This window comes from Peromyscus californicus, unplaced genomic scaffold (genome assembly GCF_007827085.1).
Source record: "Peromyscus californicus insignis strain IS unplaced genomic scaffold, ASM782708v3 Scaffold_8__1_contigs__length_139910024, whole genome shotgun sequence".
Taxonomy (NCBI): Eukaryota; Metazoa; Chordata; class Mammalia; order Rodentia; family Cricetidae; genus Peromyscus; species Peromyscus californicus.
The window spans coordinates 41,362,986-41,383,286 of record NW_026294606.1 but is presented as its reverse complement, the minus strand read 5'-3'; the positions used below and the strand labels follow the sequence as shown (position 1 = coordinate 41,383,286).

Sequence of the window (20,301 nt, the reverse complement as noted above, 5' to 3'; positions counted from 1 at the left end):
TTATTTTATTTTTGGGAGGAGGCTGCAAGGGGAGAGGACAAAGGGCAGATAGGAAGGGATGGGGGATGAGTGGGATCCAGTTGCATGATGTGAAATCCACAAAGTATCAATCAAAAGATTTTTTAAATCAAGTCACATCTCAGGATTTGTGAAATGAATATATCTAGGCAGCAAAACACTAATATAGATTTCTGTCAACAAGATTTTATTTGAGGAGGATCATCATAATATTTCCACAGGGAACAAAACAATATAATTCATCAGGCTGCAAAAATGTATTCTAATGGTGCTGTTATTTGGACAACCCTTATTTTTTAATCACAAAGACCCTTGCTATCAACCTATTAAATGCTCCCTTTACCTCTTTGTTCCTAAGGGTGTAGATGAGGGGGTTCAACATGGGTGTGATGATCGCATAAAAGAGGGACACCATCTTTCCCCGGTCCTTGGAGGCAGGGGATGGAGGCTGCAGATACATGTAGATGGCAGTACCATAAAAAAGTACCACCACAATTAGGTGGGAGCCACATGTCCCAAATGCCTTTCGCCGACCTTCAGCTGACCTTATTCTCAACACTGCTTGGACAATAAAAGCATATGAGATGAGGATGAGAGTCACAGGTATTAAAAGAAACAGCATACTGATAAAGAATAGCTCTGCTTCATTTGCTGTCGTATCCACACAGGACAACTTGAGCAGGGCAGGGACTTCACAGAAGAAGTGATCCACTTCCTTGTGACCACACCGTGGCATTTGAAGAGTCCACGTAGACTGCAATACTGAGTTGCTGAAGCCACTGATCCAACATGCAGCTGCCAACTGGATACAGCGCCTGTGGTGCATGATGACTGAGTAATGGAGAGGCCGACAGATGGCTACAAACCTGTCAAAGGACATGACACCCAGGAGAAAACATTCAGTGCTACCCAAGGCCAGGGAAATTAAAAGCTGGGCCACACAGCAGCCATAGCTGATGACCTTCCGGGTGCTGCATATGTTGATGAGCATCTGTGGGACTGTGCTTGTGGTGTAGCACAGGTCCAGCAGGGACAGGTTAGTGAGGAAAAAGTACATGGGGGTGTGGAGTTTGGCATCCAGGCGGGACACAAGAATGATCATCATATTCCCAAAGATGGTCAAGATATAGGACACTAGAAACACCACAAAGAGTGGCAGCTCCAGCCATGGCCGATCTGAAAACCCTAAGAGGATGAATTCCTCTGAGATGCTCTCATTCACCAGACTCATGTTAAATGGGACAGCCTCCGGGTCCCTGGAACACAAAGGGTTAGTAAGCTGCTGAACATGATTATTGGCCTCATCAATTAGTTATGATCTGACTATGCCAGAGTATCTCATGCATTTATAAGCTGATCCTGTTAGGTTTGAAAAATATACTGACAAAAGATTAAGCACCTGTCAAACCTTTCATAGGTGTTTATGGATTCCTATGCAACAGTTTTTAACAAAGTGATTTCAAGTCACAGCACTCTATGAGTTTCTACAGCCACAGAGCTTCTCCTTTGGGGTTTGCTCTTCCATGGATGGGTCTTCTGGGGGACTTTCTACCCAGATACCTGCTGTTGGGGCATATAGATATTGTTCCTATTATTTGAATTCACTTAAATCTCTCCCCAGAATCAGTGAGAGTGTAGGCATTTGTTAGAACTATTTAAACCTTGTTTTCCCACTATTCCTGCCCTTCCCTCAAGTAAGTCCAGCCATTATGGCATCTATCCAGAAAGTTTTCAGACACAATGTCAGGAGACTTGTCCTCTTAGGCTCATGCTACAGAATCTACACAGGATTGTTTGCTGGTGTGATGATGAGGCTGACAGGCCTGACTCATCCACCCCGAACCCTCTTTTGTAACTAGTTTTATTGCCTTGAGAATGCATCTTTTGCTCTGATCTTCAGGTTCCTCATTTGTAAGACAGAAATACAAATGCATTTTCTGGCCTGTTGAGAATCACAAGGTCACCCCACTCAGCCTGACTCTGGTTGGGAACACAGCAGTGTGCTCAATGCAGACACAGTGATACAAGGACAGAAATGCCGAAAGATTCCCTTGGAGCTTCTACAGTGTTCATTTCCAAATGGGTCAGTGGTGCAGATGGTTATGTTACAATTCTAACAGTCATCTTCAATCCCAGGGGCCAAGGCAACATATCTGAGTACGAACGTTATCTTCTGTGTAATTCTTTAGCAGGGCCTGATACCCAGAAGCATAGGTGCTGGGCCACAGGAGGACAGGTGCTGGGATACTTTGGGTGGAGTGAGTCAGAATCTTAAATATCTTAGAAGGAGTCATGTAGCAAGTCCAGGATCTAAAAAGTATGGATGCCAAAGAAATCGGCCAAAGAATCTGTGTTCAAATTGACTTTATCAATATGAGAATGTATTTTTATCAATTTTATCCATAGTTATTAAATATTAGCAATGGGTATTGATTTTTTTCCTCACTTATTCTAAAATATCCACTCCTCTTCTGGGATTTTATAAACATGAGATAAGAAGTACTGTGTCAATACATTTTCGTGTGTGTGTGTGTGTGTGTGTGTGTGTGTGTGTGTGTGTGTGTGTGTATGCCGGTGGTTGCTGGTTTGTACACACACATGCCGCAGCACATACAGGAAGGTCAGAGGGCACCCTCAGGTGCTGCTGTCTTTTACCTTGGTGGAGACCGATTTTCCCTTTTGTTGTTCATGTTGCATAAGGCAGGCTAGCTGGCCCTCCAGATCGAGACCACTCTCCTCTCTGTCTCTCATCTCCCTAGAAGCACTGGGATTGTGAAGAGCACAGTGTGCTCTAACTGGAGTGTTTTCTGTGGTTTGAACTCAGGTCCTCAAATCTATGTGATGAGGCATTTATCTCCTGAGCTACTTTCTCATTATCTCAGCAGAGATTTTATTTTTTGAGGTATGGTCTCATGTATCCCAAGCTGGCTTCAAACTTACATTTCCTTTCCTGTGACATTGTGTTATTTTATGCTTTCCAAATTACCTCATATTCTTATGAGAGAGTCTTTCAAGTATAATGTTTTCTAAATTTGTAGATAAACAAGAAGTCTTTCCCCCCACACAGCTAATAAAGAGAAGGTTTTACATAAAATTTTCTCTTTGAAGAGATGAACCCTGAAGGCAGAAGCTTGGGTTTCTATGTTCTTCTGGCTTAGCTTCCTTTCCTGAGGGTCCAGATCTGCTTGAGCAGCAAACAGAAGGGACAGCTGACCTGCTGTGAAGGCCATGGTCCCCACCGAGATGACAAATGTCTCCTAATGCTCAAATCCTAATGGAAGTTTATTTAGACATTTCTGATATATTCTACTTACCTCTGATTTAAGCATGAGAGACAGAAAAATTAGTTTCGACTTCCAAAACTCCTGGCATTCAAACAGAATTAACTCAAAAGGCACACATATAATGCCATTGCCATATACTAGTCATGGACTTGTTCAGGTGAAGTGAATTCTTCTTTAGTTTTGCTTGCTGGAAGTCTCAAGGTCTTCAGTCAGAGCAACCTGGATGGTGAGCAGGATGCACGGGTGATGCCCAGAAAGTGTGGTTCTGGAGTCAGTTTGATTACTCTTCAGGGAGCTAATCACTGTCTTTTAAAGAGATATTTTCTGGTTGATTTTACAAAAATGGGGAAAAATACATTTTCAGCTAAATACTGGTTTTGGCCTCTGGTAAAAATCTCAACGCTGTTCCTTCCTTTATACTATCCATAGGGGCTAACCAACCTCCTGACCCAATGGAAACAGGGAGGAGATCTAGGAAGGGACGTCACCTTTCACTGTTGTTTGGTTCAGGATAAGCATCTCCAGGGACCAGTTCCTTAACTGTGTGGCACTCCAGCAGTGATGTTGGGAAAAACAACAACCAGAACATCTGAACAACTAACAACTGCGTTTTGTGCCCAACAGGGCTGTGTTTATACTTGTCAGTTATTATTCAATGAGTTCCCTAAAGTCATTCCATTACTGTTGTCCTTTTTCCTTTATGTTTTTTGTTTTGCTTTGTTTTTTGAGACAGAGTCTGGACATATGTCCTAAAGCTCAAGATCCTCAATTTTCCAAGTGTTGAGATTTCAGGAGTGTGTAACCACATGGATTTACAGGGTTGTGTCACCACATTATTTACAGGAATGTGTCACCACATGGATTCACAGGGTTGTGTCACCACATGGATTCACAGGAGTGTGAAACCACATGGATTCACAGGGGTGTGTCACCACATGGATTTACAGGAGTGTGTAACCACATGGATTTACAGGCGAGTGTCACCACATGGATGCATAGGGGGGTGTAAACACATGTAGTGAGTTCTATCAGAAGGGAGAAAATTCATTTTATATTCCCTATCATGCCATCTAAAATCATGTTCTCATACCTTTTACTTCCACATCAGGAAAGAGACTGCTATTTAATTGATCTTTTCAAATTGTTATTAACTTTGTCTATGACATATTTCATATAGGAAAAAAATTAAAAACATATATTTATATCCAATATATCCAGAATATCTTTTGTTTCATGGGTTCATTCTCTCTACACTAGGTTACTATTAGCAGAGGATTATATGTGACCTATTACATTATTTTGTTTAAAATCTATCTGCAATATATCATTTATTTCAACCAGAATACAATGTATTTGTAGTTTCATTTTTATGATGTACAGGTTCACTTCAATTTATTTTTTAGACAGATAGATTTAGAAGATATGCTTATAATTCTAAAAAAAACCCTGAACTTTAAACAAATTTGGAGAAAAATACCCAATAAACTACCAAATTAAAAATAAAATGACAAACTGATGTAGAGTAGCCAGGTTTGAGAAAAGCATGTCCAAGCCGGGTTGTGGTGGCTCACGCCTTTAATCCCAGCACTCGGGAGGCAGAGCCAGGTGGATCTCTGTGAGTTCGAGGCCCGCTTGGGTTTCAGAGTCAGTTCCAGGACAGGTGCAAAGCTACACAGAGAAACCCTGTCTCGAAAAACCAAAGAGAGAGAGAGAGAGAGAGAGAGAGAGAGAGAGAGAGAGAGAGAGAGAGAGAGACAGAGAGACAGAGAGACAGAGAGAGAGACAGAGAGAGACAGAGAGAGACAGAGAGAGAGAGAGAGAGAGAGAGAAAAGCATGTCCAAATGATCAATGTAAGAAAACAGATTCAATTATCAAGGAAGTCTATAATATAGAAATGATAAAATTCTATATTCTCATCAGATTTTAAAAGGTAACTCAGTTTTGCAGGCTTTCTGAAGAGGCATCATGAATTAATTCCTTTTATTTTTTTTCATTTTTTATTTGTTTTTGAGAATTTCATAAAATATATTTTGATGATATTTGCCCTCTTCCCAACTCCTGCTCATTCATCTCCCCTCCTCAACCCACTCAACTGTGTCTTCTCATTTTATTTAGACCTATCAGCTCCAATTTGTGCTGCCCATACATTATTCTTGGATGTGTGGCCTTCACTAGAGGATGGTCAACTCCCAAGGGGCTGCATTCTCACAGAACACTGACTCTCCCTCTTCTAGAAACTCTCATTACCAACAGATCTTTAGCTAGGGATGGGACTTAGTGCCTCCCTCCCTCCCCATGTGGGAATTTTGTCTGGCTTCATTCAGTTTCTTCATACTGTCTCAACCACCATGAATTCATATGTGGAAGTCTTCTGTGTACAGAAAACACTGTTTCTTTTGATTCTTAATATAGCTCAACCTTCTCTTCTGCAATGATCCCAGAGCCTTGAGCAAATGAAGTGTGGAATAGATGTTCCATTTAGAGCTGAGGATTCTGTCATCTCTCATTATTGTACCTTGACCAGTTGTGAGTCTCTATGTTAGGTCTCCATATACTTAAAAAAAAGAAAGAAAGAAAAAGAAAAAGCCCCTCTAATGAGGGTTGAGAAATGCACGACTCTGTTGGTACAAAGTTAAGTCATTAGGAGTTGGTTGAATATTATGCACATTTAGCAGAGTCGTAGAAGTTTCTCCCCTAGAATCTAGGACCTGTCAGCCACAAGTACTTGATCCTGATTACAAGGCCAGAAATGGGTTTCACCTTGTAGAGCAGATCTGAAATCCAATCAGAAAGTGGTTGATTACTCCCATGTCATCCGTGTTACCACCGCACACATCGCATACCTTGCTGGCCAGTCCTTGTTGTATCTCTCAGGGCTCACAGCTGGGTAAGATTAATGATCACTTTTTTCTTCCTGTGGTGTGCATAGCCCCTTCTCAAACTATGAAAGCTAGCCAATAGGGATGAATCTTCTAGTTAAGTACTAGCTTGATATCTCAGTATCTATGACTCAAGTGTGTGATGCCTCAGAAATAGGGTTGTACTGTCATGTTTTGAAGAGTAACCAAAAGCATTTTCAATAGCCTGTCATAGTTGGGGATTTATGGGACCTCACTGCCCAACAACTGAAAAAGAGGTAATTCATGGTTACTACTGTGTGTCTAACAGGGGCATTTTTGCCCTGTGTTAGGGACTCTATTTAAACTCTTTATGTATTTGTATGTGTTTATTTAAGAAAGCTTCTGCTGCTTGTCATAGGACTTTTTCCAAAATCTCTTTAGAGTTAGTAATCATTCCCCACTTAGCGTTTCCTACCTTGTCCTCTCACCCTGTCCTTAAGCCTTCCTGTACCATTATTCACCTCTAGCCCTCTATGCCACTGCGTTTTATTTCCTTTCCCTTGAAATCCACCCTCCCATGGTCCCTTACTAATTTCCTGACCTTAATGGAGATTCCCAACGAGGCACACATACCTGGGCATTCAAAGCTCACATCCATAAATGAAAGCATATGTTTGTTTTGTGTGTGTGCATCTGTGTTATCTCATTGAGAATGGTTAATCCAGCTTCATTATTTACCTGTGAAATTCATAATTTCTTAAGAGCTGACTAATATTTCACTATGTAAATGTACCTTGCTTTCAAAATTCATTCATCATCGCTAGATGTCTAGGCTGTTTCCCTTTTCTGGCTATTGTGACTAAAGCAGCAATGAACATAGATGGGCAAGTATCTGTGTAATAGTAGGCAGGATCCTTTGGGTCTCTGCCTATGAACCCTGTGATAGACCTATTTCTTGACTTTTGAGGAACCTCTGCTCTGATTTCCAGAGTGCTATACCAGTTTGTGCTCCCACGGGAAGGAAATAAGCATTTCTCTTTCTCTATGTCTATGCCAAGTGCTGTTGTCTTTTTCTTGGGGCAGGGAGTGTCTTAGCTATTTTAATTGGAGTAGGACAAAAATCTCAAAGCAGTTTTCATTTGCATTTCCATGATAACTAGGAATGTTGAACATTTACAAATGTTTCTTGTCCACATGTATTCCATCTATTGCGAACTCTTTATTATTTCCATGACACATTTTTAACTTGGCTTGTTCATTTTCTTAATGTTTAGTGTGGTTCTTTTGTAGTTGTTCTTTGTATATTCTAGATACTAACCCTTTGAGAGATGTTTAGATGCTAAAGATACTGTCTCATTTTGTAGGTCTTATCTTCCCTTGGATGATGGTATCTTTTGCTGTATGGGAGATTTTTGTCATTAGATCCTGTTTATTAATTCTTGGTCTTTATGCCTGTGCTATCAGGGCCCTATTCATAAGGTCGTTTTCTGTGCCGGGAAGTTCAGGAGTATACCCTACTATCTCCTCTTTCAGAGTCGGGGTATCAGGTCGTATGTTGCTCCATTTGAAATTTAGTTCTGCAGGCTTAGAGACAAGTATCTAATTTCATTCTTATTCTAATTTCAAACCTATTTGTTTGTTCAGCATCATGGTTGAAGGTATTATCTTTTCTCCAGTGTGTATTGTCAGCTTCTTTGTCAAGAATCATGTAGGAGTGTGGGTTTGTGTGCGGGTCCTTGATTTTATTCCACTGATCAACATGTATGCTTTATGCTAGTACCACGCTGTTCTTATTACCAGAACTCTGTGCCATAAATTGAAATCTGAGGTGATGATTCCTCGGATATCTCTTTTATTGTTCAGGATTGTTTGCACTGTTCTTGGTCTTTTGTATTTCCATATGAAATTTAAGGTTAATTTTTTTCAATTTCTGAGATGAATTACATTGGAATTTTGACAGTGATTGCATTGAAATTGCTTTCTGTAAGATGTCCATTTTCACATTGTTATTCCTAGGATGGGAAGTCTTTCCCTTGTGGTATCTTCCTCAATTTCCTTTTTCAGTGTCCTAAAGTTTCCATTGTATAAGTCTTTCAGTTCTTTGGTTATATTTACTTCAAGTGTTTTTGTTTTTATTTTTATGTTTTTGTGAATGGATCACTACATGTAGAAGAACTAAATTAGGTACTGATATCTTTTTCAGAATAATTGTCATTTATGATTAGTAGCTACTGTTTCTTGTGTATTAATTTTGTATCCTACCTTTTTACTGTAGGAGATTTGTGGTAGAGTCTTTAATGTATAGAATCATATCATCTGTAAATAAGGATACTGTGAGATATTTCCCCTAGAGAATTTACTTTTTGGATGGCATTATCACATCACAGATTAGAAATGGAAAGTGAAAAAGACATCTAAAGAGTTTGAGGATCTTAAGAATTTCCTACCTGATATAATGAGTCCTTCTGAGAACTGAAGATGAGTGTCTTATAGGTCAGAAACTCAATAAAAGTTGAGGAAAGTTAGCCAGGAAAGAAAACTCAGCATACTCTTTATTTTTTTCCCATTTTGTTCTGACCCTTTCTTTTTGCTCACACTTGGCCCATCCTTACCCATAACTCCTTACAAATATATTCAAGTTTATAACTAAGGGACTATTACTGCTGTTGAAATCTCTTTTGGGTGAAATAATGTACTACAACCCAAAGCCCCTAAGTGTTGCAGGTGACAGTATGACTTAATGTATTAAAATTTGTCACCATAGACCATCTCAGAAGAAGAAACAAAGTTTATACCAGTCATTATTTCCACAAATTCTATAATATTGAAATGCATTCTCTTTTGTTGCAACTTAGTCTCATTATCTTCCTGGTAGCTTTAGTAGAAGGGAAGAAGAGAAATCCGATCACTGATAGTGCTTTCATTGTGTGTGTTCAGAGCATTTGTTGTCAAGCTCCCATTAGTTCTTTGAACTTTATTTCCCTAACCTGCTTTATGTGACTTTAGCCTCTTTGTGATTTGTACTAATTTCACAGTTTAAAACAGCACAGATTTCTTGGATCATTTCCCCCTTAGTATTTACATTCACTAAGCTGCTAAACCAACCCTGACTCTTGCCTTTCAAAGCTCCACCTTCTACTTTCTCTGTTTTTCTTATCCTAGCCTGCTACCCACCCCATCTGTATAAAGACATCTTCATTAGCAAAGTTTCTTTAGTAAACTATGGGGCAGAGTCTCACTCTGTAGTCCAGGCTTTCCTGTGGCTCATGACAATCCTGCCTCTGCATCTTGAGTGATGAAATAATCACAAATGTTTGCAGTATGTATGCCCTGCTTCATTTGTTAATTCTTGTGTCTCACTACTTGTAATTGTCTTTCTCTTTACTCCAAAGGAGCCTTTCTAAAGTGTAAGTTTTATCAGGCCATGTATAAAGTCCTGACGAGGAAGCCCTTCATCTAGAGAACACATATAGTCTTTAGTACTGATTATTAATCTAATTATGTTTACATTTCCAGCTCTACCTCAAGAGCTTATCTTTATCTTGTGCTAAAATGATTAAACTATTGACCATTTCTCCAGTAACAATGAAACATTGAACTAATTATAATAAAATAACTTGGAATAAATGAAAGGATGATAACATTTAGAGGGGAAAAAATAGCTCAAACTCCAGCCCAGAAACAACCACTGTGGGCTTAAAATTTCAAAGTCTCATTTAAAATTACAGGGGTGGGGGAACCCTTTGAAGAGTGATTGTGAATTACATATGGTAAGAAATGCTAGATGCCAGCATTGCCCCCAACACACAATGCATGTTTTGCAAATATACATTTTATAATTGGCATTTCTGTAATCACAGAATGTATATAAAGGCATCATGTCAGGCGTTTTGCAACTAATAATCTGTATGATGATGTTCTGAGATTGAAAGATGCTAAAGAGAAGCACTGTTTATAAACTATCTGATAAAGTATTCATCCCTATAAGCATCACAACAGGAAGATAATGGAAAAGGAAGGAAAATGGAAATGGAGATCAAAGTGAGGAAGATGGACAGAATGAAGAAGATGGAAAAGATAAAAATGTAGGTGGTCTGCAACACTCGGGAGGCAGGCCCTGCACCTTGTCTGGGCAATGCAATAGAGCCAATCCTGTTGGCGGAGGTGCGGGTGAGCCAGCCCTGAAGTTGTGAGCATGCAAGAGCTGGGAGAGATGCATCCCTGTCCATCAACGCCTGAGGCAGGTGAGAGAACTGACCTTGAGCTCATAAGAGCGGAAGAGCTAGCCCTACCCCTCATCTGCTGCAGCACTCAGGAGAGTGGCCCCTACCATGCCTGGACAACATAGTAGAGCTGGTCCTGAAGAAACAGGTGTGGGAGGTTCGAACCTTAAAACATAAAAGCAAAGAGAATTGGCCCCGCCCCTTGCTCGTCGCTGCCACAGGTGAACTCGCCAGGGCAGTGCAGGGAGAGCCCACCCTGGTGGTGAGGACAAGGGAGAGGGGAGAGCTGGCAGTCTGAACAGCTCTGCAATTACCCAAGTCCAGAACCAGGGTTATGAGTTGGCCCACCCCAATATCCACGCCATTTGTGATCTGCTGGAGCACGTGAAGGGGCCAGTCCTGCAGACCCAAAGCTGCAGGATTTTCACAACACAGGGTAACAGCAGGATAACCAAGAAGAATCCCAGTGAGGGCCCAGCATGGATAGTGTAGCAGAAACCAGAGGCCTCGAACCAGACCAATGACTCCTTGCAATGAACACTTATAAGTAAAGACATATGGACAAAAGTGTTTACTTTGTAACTCACTGTGTCACAATGCAGCTTCCACTACAAGATATTTTTCCTATTCTTTTTTCTTTTAAATTTACTTGGGAGAGGGGCTGCAAGGGCATAGGGCGGATACGAAGGGACAGGAAACGAATGGGATCAAGATGCATGGTGTGAAAGACATAAAAAATAAATTAAAAAGAAAGTTGAAAAATGTGGCTGGTGAAAAAAAAATGGGAAGAAGGATAAAAGTGATGTGGAGGCTGGAAAAGAAGCCAAAAATGAAGATTTCAAGATGGAGAAAAAGAGGAGTTTTGGAGTATTGTGTAAAACACCCCTATGTGATATCATAATTTGGTAACACAGTTCATTTTTTATTTTTGTTATCTCTTTGCAACAGACAGACAGAGAAAGCCACAACCAATCAAAATGCAGAATTGTGGACCAGAGACTGCACACCAATTGGTTATCCAGTACCAAATGGTCAGTCCTGAAAACACATGCATAAATAACATGATGCAGACTGAGCAGGCTGCATTTATGTATTTAGGAAGATGTGTGTGTGTGTGTGTGTGTGTGTGTGTGTGTGTGTGTGTGTGTGTGTGTGTGTGTAACAATAATTAATGAAAAAAGAGGGCATGGATTTGAAAGAGAGCCAGGAGAGGTAGATGGGAAGGTTTGGAGGAAGTAAATTGAATTGGGAAATGATGCAATTGTACTATAATTTCAAAATGAAAGAAATCGTCTTTAAAAACTGCTCTATGTGCTATCATAATTCAGCAGCACAGTCTGTTTGAACCCTTGTTATCTCACCTCACGGTGTCTCCCCACTTGTGACATTCTGTTGATGAGGATGCTCATCCTGTGACAGTTTGATCACAACAGTCAACGCAGGTGAATTCTCTTCCTGGAAGTGCTCCTGCCCCCTCCTGCTGTGTTTGGTCCTGTCTCCTGTGGGATTTAGCAACTCTGTCCTGTGTCAGTTCTCATTTCACTTTGTGCTGGATTTTATTTCATTTTTTTTCAAATGTAGATGCATCATGGGCAAGTGAATTCTTGATGAAAAGAATAGAATGTGTACACAGAAAGAGAAGAAGAGAAAATTTCAACAAACTTAGCAAAATGAAACAGACAAAAGTGTGTCGTGGTCAGTAAGGGAAGAGATGTGGGTATAGGGGTAGAAGACGGGAATATGGCAGAAAATGAAGCCCCTTATCTGATCTACATACAGAAAAACTCCACATTTTGTGATAATGACATTAGTCTTTGTACAATCTGTCATTCAGACCCCAACATGTAATAAAAACTACTAGACTTGAGAGGAAATCAGAGCTGTATACAATCAATAAATAAGGTTTCTTTCAAAGATGCTGTGGTAGTTTAGTGTAATTGGCCCCATAAGCTCATAGGAAGTGGCACTATTAGGAGGTATGGCTTTATTGGAGTAGATGTAGGCTTGTTGGAGGAAGTGTGTCAGTGTGGGGGTGGGCTTTGAGGTCTCCTATGCTCAAACTATACACAGTGTGTCACACAGACACCTTCTGGTGCCTGAGGATCAAGATGTAGAACTCTCAGCTCCTTCTCTACCACCATATCTGCCTTCATGCCTCTTCTGCCTGCTCCCTCCCCACCATCCCCTGAGGTACCAGTGACCACTGGTCCCATGGGCCCTACCTGCACTGATTGGAAGAAGAGGTGAGTCTCTGAGGTCCTGGCTAGACAGCCCAGTTCCCTAGCCCCTAAGCCCTGGGGGCACATATCGTGCCCCTCCTCCATGCATCACAGCCCCAGAGACAGGGCAGCAGCATCCTCTCCTGCCCTCTCACCAACCATCCCCTGCAGCAACAATGATCACCAGATTCACAGGCCCCCACCTGCACTGCTTGGAAGAAGAGGAACTCCCAGAGGCACAGACTCCACCTGTAAGGATTGGAGGAAGAAACGGTCAGATGGCAGCATAAGAATACATTCAAATCTCAGTGAGTTCAAGGTCAGCCTGGTCTACAAAGTGAGATCCAGGACAGCCAGGACTGTTACACAAAGAAACCCTGTCTCAAAATCAATCAAACAAACAAACAAACAAAAAACATTCAATAACATAAGAGTAATATGACACCTCCAGAAACTAGTGGTTCTACAACAGCAAGACCTGAACATCCCACTGCAGATGAAGCAGAAGAATATGACCTTAAAAATAACTTTATCAAGATGATAGAGGCCCTTAAAGAGGAAATGAAAAAAATCCCTTAAATAAATAGAGGAAAAGACAAACAAAAATTTGGAAGGAAACAGTAAATCTCTTAAAGAAAGCCAAGGAAAAACAATCAAACAGGTGAAGGAAACAGTCCAAGTATTGAAAATTGAAATAGAGGCAGTAAAGAAAACATAAATTGAGGGAATTCTGGAAAAGGAAAATTTGAGTAAACAAACAGGAACTACAGATGCAAGCATAACCAACAGAATGCAAGAGATGAAAGACAGAATCTCAGGCATTGAAGATACTATAGAGGAAATGGATTCATCAGTCAAAGAAAAAGTTAAATCCAGCAAATTCTTAACACAAAACACCCAGGAAATCTGGGACACCATGAAAAGACCAAACCTAAGAATAACAGGGATGGAAGAAGGAGAAGCACTCCAGCTCAAAGATACAGAAAATATATTCAACAAAATCACAGAAGAAAATTTTCCCAACCTAAAGAAGGACATGCCTACGAAGGTATAAGAAGCGTACAGAACACCAAATAGACTGGTCCAAAAAAAAAAAAAAAAGTTCCCTCGCTACATAATAATCAAAACACTAAACATACAGAATAAAGAAAGAATATTAAGAGCAACAAAGGAAAAAGGCCAAGTAACATATAAAGACAGACCTATCATAATTATACCTGACTTCTCAATGGAAACTGAAAGCCAGAAGGTCCTGGACAGACATTCTGCAGACACTAAGAAACCACAGATGAAAGCCCAGACTACTATACCCAGCAAAGCTTTCAATCACCATAGATGGAGAAAACAAGATATTCCACGACAAAACCAGACTTAAACAATACCTATCCACAAATCCAGCCCTACAGAAAGCACTAGAAGGAAAACTCCAACCTAAGGAAGTCAGGTACACCCACCAAAACACAGGCAATAGATAATCTCACAGCAGCAAATCCCAAATAAGGGATACACTCACACACTATCACCACCACCATCAAAACCAAAAAATCACAGGAATTAAAAATCACTGTCATTAATATCTCCTTATATCAATGGACTCACTTTGCCTATAAAAAGACACAGGCTAACAGAATGGGTACGAAAACAGGATCCATCCTTCTGCTGTATACAAGAAACACACCTCAATCTCAATGACAGACATTACCTCAGAGTAAAGGGTTGGGAAAATATTTTCCAATCAAATGGACCTAAGAAACAAGCTGGTGTAGCTATCCTAATATTTAACAAAATAGACTTCAAACTACAATTAATCAAAAGAGATAGAGAAGGACATTTCGTGTTCATCACAGGAAAAATCCATCAAGATGAAGTCTTGATTCTGAATATTTATGCTCCAAATACAAGGGCACCCTCATTTGTAAAATAAACATCATTAAAGCTTAAATCACACATCAAACCCCACACACTAACAGTGGGAGACGTCAACATCCCACTCTCACCAATGGACAGGTCTGCCAGACTTAAACTTAACAGAGAAATAAGGGATCTAACAGATGTTATTACTCAAATGGACCTAAAACTGACTACATACTCGGTAACAAAATAAACCTCAACAGACACAAGAAGAAATTGGAATAACCCCCTGTGTCTTGTTGCATCATCATGACTTAAAGTTAGACTACAACAACACCACAAATTGCAAAAAGCCTACAAACGGATGGAGACTGAACAATGCTCAAGTGAATCACCAAAGGGTCAAGGAAGAAAGAAAGAAAGAAATTAAAGACTTCCTAGAATTCAATGAAAATGAATGCACAACATACCCAAACTTATGGGACACTATGAAAGCAGGGCTGAGAGGAAAATTCATAGCTCTAAATGCCCACATAAAGAAGATGGAGAAATCTCACACTAGTGACTTAACAGCACACCTTGAAAGCTCTAGAACAAAAAGAAGCAAACTCACCCAGGAGGAATAGATGCCAGGAAATAATCAAATTGAGGGCTGAAATCAATAAAACGGAAACATATGGAACAATACAAAGAATCAATGAAGCAAAGAGTTGGTTCTTTGAGAAAATCAGCAAGATAAACAAACCCTTATTCTAACTAACCATAAGACAGAGAGAGAACATCCAAATTAACAATCAGAAATGAAAAGGGAAACATAACAACAGGCACTGAGGAAATCCAGAGAATCATTAGGTCATACTTCAAAGACCTGTACTCCACAAAATTGAAAAATGTAAAATAAATGGACAATTTTCTGGACAGGTACCACATACCAAAATTAAATCAAGATCAGATAAACAATTTAAATAGGCCTATAACCTCTAAGGAAATAGAAGCAGTCATTAAAAGTCTCCCAAGCAAAAAAAAAAAAAAAAAAAAAAAAAAAAAAGCAAGCCCAGGGACAGATGGTTTCAGCACAGAACTCTACCAGAATTTCAAAGAAGAAGTAATATCAATACTCCTCAAATTGTTCCACACAATAGAAACAGAAGGACCATTGCCAAACTCTTTTTCCAAAGCTACCGTTACCCTGATACCCAAACCACACAAAGACACGACTAAGAAAGAGAAGTACAGACCAATCTCCCTCATAAACATTGATGCAAAATACTCAATATAATACTGGCAAACCGAATCCAAGAACATATTAATAAAATCATGCACCATGATCAAGTAGGCTTCATCCCAGAGATTCAGGGATGGTTAAACATATGAAAATCTGTCAATGTAATCCACCATATAAACAAACTGAAAGAAAAAAAAATCACATGATTATCTCATTGGATGCTGAAAAAGCCTTCAACAAAATCCAACATCCCTTCATGATAAAGATCTTGGCAAGATCAGGGACACAAGGAACATACCTAAACATAATACAGGCAATTTACAGCAAGCCCACAGCCAACATCAGATTAAATGGAGAGAAACTCAAAGCGATTCCACTAAAATCAACAACAAGACAAGGCTGTCTACTCTCTCCATATCTATTCAATATAATATTCAAAGTTCCAGCTAGAGTGATAAGACAACAAAAGAAGATCAAGGGGATACAAACTAGAAAGGAAGAAGTCAAACGTTCACTATTTGCAGATGATATGATAGTATACATAAGTGACCATAAAAATTCTACCAGGGAACCCCTATAGCTGATAAACACATTCATTATTGTGGCAGGATACAAGATTAACTAAAAAAAAAATCAGTAGCCCTCCTATATACAAATGATAAACAGTTTGAGAAAGAAATCAGAGAAACATCACCCTTTATAATAGTCACAAATAACAAAATATCTTGAGATAACTCTAACCAAACAAGTGAAAGACCTGTATGACAAGAACTTCAAGTCATTGACAAAAGAAATTGAAGAGGATATCAAAAAATGGAAAGATCTCACCATCCTTAACAAATGGTGCTGGAATAACTGGATGTTGACATGTAGAAGAATGCAAATAGATCCATGTCTATTGCCATGCACAAAACTCAAGTCCAAATGGATCAAAGACCTCAACATGAATAGTTTATGAACCTGATAGAAGAGAAAGTGGGAAGTAGCCTTGAACACACTGACACAGGAAACACTTTCTAAATATAACACCAGTAGCACAGACACTGAGAGCAACAATAAATAAATGGGACCTTCTGAAATGGAGAAGCTTCTATAAGGCAAAGGACATGGTAAATAAGACAAAACAGCAGACTACAGAGTGGAAAACATCTTTACCAACCCCACATCTGACAGAGGGCTGATCTCCAAAATATATAAAGAACTCAAGAAACTAGACATCAAAATACCAAACAATCCAATTTTTAAAATGGGGTACAGATTTAAACAGAGAATTCTCAACAGAAGAATCTCAAATTTAAGGAGTTGCTCAACATCCTTAACCATTAGGGAAATGCAAATCAAAACGACTCTGAGATACCATTTTATACCTGTCCGAATGGCTAAGATCAAAAACACCAATGACAGCTTATGCTGGAGAGGATGTGGAGTAAGGGGAACACTCCTTCATTGCTGGTGGGAGTGTAATCTTGTACAGTCACTCTGGAAATAAATATGGCAGTTTCTCAGAAAATTGGGAACCAACCTACCTCAGGACCCACCAATACCATTATTGGGAATATACCCAAAAGATGCTCAATCATACCATAAGAACACTTGCTCAACTGTGTTCATAGCAGCATTATTCATAATATGTGGAATATTATGGAATGTGGAAATATTATGGAATGTGGAATGTGGAATATTATGGAATATTATGGAATGTGGAAACAACCTAGATGTCCCTCAAAGGAAGAGAGGATAAAGAAAATGTGGTACATTTACATAATGGAGCATTACTCAGTGGTAAAAAAAGAATGACATCAAGAAATCTCTAGGCAAATGGATGGAACTAGAAAAAAAATCATCCTGAGTGACGTAACCCAGACCTAAAAGACAAACATGGTAAGTACTCACTCATAAGTGGATATTAGACGCAAAGCAAAGAATAACCAGGCTACAATCCACAACCCCAGAGAAGCTAGGTAAAGAGGAGGACCCTGAGAGGGTCATACATGGATCACCCCAGGAAGGGGAAATTATTAAGATCTCCTGGGTAAACTGGGGAGTTGGGGGTAAAGGGAAAGAGATGAAGGATGGAAACATGAGGGATTAAGATGGCCGAGTTGGGGGAGGGACAGAGAGGGAGAGCAAAGAAAGAGATATCTTGACAGAAGGAGCCATTATGGGCTTAGAGAGAAACCTGGTGCTAGTGAAATCCCTAGGAACCCACAAGGATGACCCCAGCTAAGACTCCTAGCAATGATGGAGAGGGTGCCTGAACTAGCCTTCCCCTATAATCAGATTAGTGACTACCTTAATTGTTATCATAGAACGTACATCCAGTGACTGATGGAAGCAGATGCAGAGACCCACAGCCAAGCACTTGACTGAGCTCCTGGAGTTCAGTTGAAGAGAGAGAGGAGGGATTATAGGATCAAGGGAGGTCAAGATCATGATGGGGAAATCTACCGAGACAACTGACCTGAGCTAGCGGAAGCTAATAGACTCTAGACTGGGAAGCCTGCATGGGACCGAACTAGGCCCTCTGAATGTGGGTGATAGTTGTGTGACTTGATCTGTTTGTCAGGGCCCTGGAAATGGGACCAGGATATATACCCACCAGGTATGTATTGGCTTTTTAGTGCCCATTCCCTATGGTGTGATGCCTTGTTCAGCCTTGATGCAGGGGGAAGGGCTAGATCCAGGCTCCAACTTGGTATGCCAGCCTGTTTTGACTCCCCAAGGGAGGCCTTACCCCCTATAAGGAGTGGAATGGGGGAAGTGAGGAGGTGGGGAGCAGGAGAAAGGGAGGGAAGGGGAACTGTGGTTGGTATTTAAAATGAAAAAAAAATTTAAATTAAAAAAAATAAAGAAAAAAATCTTTTTAAAAGATAGTAAGTGGAGGCTAGAGAGAGGGCTTAGTGGCTGAAAGTGCATAGTGCCCTTGTGGAGAACCCAAGCTTAGTTCCTAGCATCCACTTGGGGCAGTTCATAGCTGCCTGTAACTCTAACTTGAAAGAATCAGATGCCTTCTTCTGGCCTGTGAAGAAGCTTGCACTCATATGTGGTGATATTTTATGTATGATCTAACAAATAAAATTGGCCTGAACATCAGAGGACAGAGCCAGCCACTAGATTAAACATAGGAGCCAGGCAGTGGTGGCACATACCTTTAATCCCAGCACTTGGGAGTCACATGCCTTTAATCCCAGCACTTGGGATCTCAGTATTTGGGAAGCACACACGCCATTAATCCCAGCACTACAAAGGTTGAGACAGGAAGTGATATGGCTGGACTGAGAAAGGCATATAAGATGGGAGGAGACAGGAACTCAGTCCTTTCGTCTGAGGACTCAGGGGCACTCAGTCTGAGGATTCATGGAGACAGGATCTTTCCCTTTCGGCTGAGAGTTGGCAGGTGAGAAGTGGCTGTGGCTTGTTTCCTCTGATCTTTCAGCATTTACCCCAATATCTGGCTCTGGGTTTTTATTATATGACCAATTAGGATTTGTACAACACTCATGTGCACATACTCACACACAAACACACGCAGACAACCCATACACATACATTAAAATAAAAATAAAACCCCTTTTAAAAAGAGGCTAGGAATAGCTTGGTCAAGCTGTGCAAGTATGAGGACTTGATTTGAGTGCAAGTTCAAGCACTCAGGTACAAGGTTACGTGGGGCACAATATGCCCGTGATCTCAGGTGAATCCTCGGGTTTGCTGGCCAGCCTGCCTAGCCAGATTGGTAAGCCCCGGTAAAAAATGAAAGACTCCGTCTCAAAAGGCATCATGGAGAAGTCTGACCACTGGCCCCACACACCTGCACAGTGGCCCCCCACTCCTGCACACAAATAACACACATCCATGAAGAGAGTAAGAATGATCTGTAAAAACCAATGTTTGAATGATGCATTTATATTTCTAATTTTTCAAAAGTGCGGACTATCTGGTATGTATTGTTTTTTGATATTAAAAAAAGGGACTATGCGCACTCTTCAGTGCAAACAGAAGTATAGGGAAATAAAAAGCAAATTAATGAGAATTATCTAGAGAAAATAGTGGTTTGTAGTTTACAGACTAAGACGGTGGGGTAGGGTGGGCAGGCTGAGAAAGAACTGATCCTTCCCTAACTATGTTTTATGTAGTTCCTTCTTATAGTGTAATAATGTTTTGCATATTTAAATTTTAAATAGATAGAGTAGAGAAGAATGGAAAGTGTCCAAAAGAAATACAAACAGAAGTAAATGACCTACTTGAACTAAAAGTGTGCACTGTCCCCAAGTTATAGAGGATAAGGAAAGCTGGTGGGGCTGTAACTTAACGTCTAGGAAAACAGTATTGTAATTGTTGCTTTTAGGGTCAAGACAAAAAGAAATTTATTAAAGTTCTGTAATCTTGTTACTAACAGTATTATTCCCAGAAGGAGAGATTAACAGTTTTGAAACTCTCTGTGTTATAGGATTGAGCAGTGTAAATACACAGTGGACAACAAAACCAACTTCCCATTGTCGGAGAAAGAAACAAGGAAAAGGAAAGAAGGCTGGAGGGGACCCTGTGGTACTCAGATATGAGCTAAAGTCATCAGAATGATCTGTGGATACACACACACACACACACACACACACACACACACACACACACACAGAGAGAGA

The 20,301-nt window shown here is 40.2% G+C and overlaps 1 protein-coding gene across 1 annotated transcript; it reads right to left on the bottom strand.

Moving 5' to 3' along the window:
• Window positions 1–307: 307 nt before the first annotated feature.
• LOC128104012 (olfactory receptor 2B2-like) lies at window positions 308–1,249 on the bottom strand. The gene has a single exon (XM_052728754.1). It carries the CDS (start codon window positions 1,247–1,249, stop codon window positions 308–310), a length of 942 nt encoding a protein of 313 aa, XP_052584714.1.
• Between the last annotated feature and the right edge of the window lie 19,052 nt (window positions 1,250–20,301).

What these genes read in the sequence shown, in the direction of transcription:
- LOC128104012 (XM_052728754.1), bottom strand. Translation starts at nt 1,249, where the DNA reads ATGAGTCTGGTGAATGAGAGCATCTCAGAGGAATTCATCCTCTTAGGG.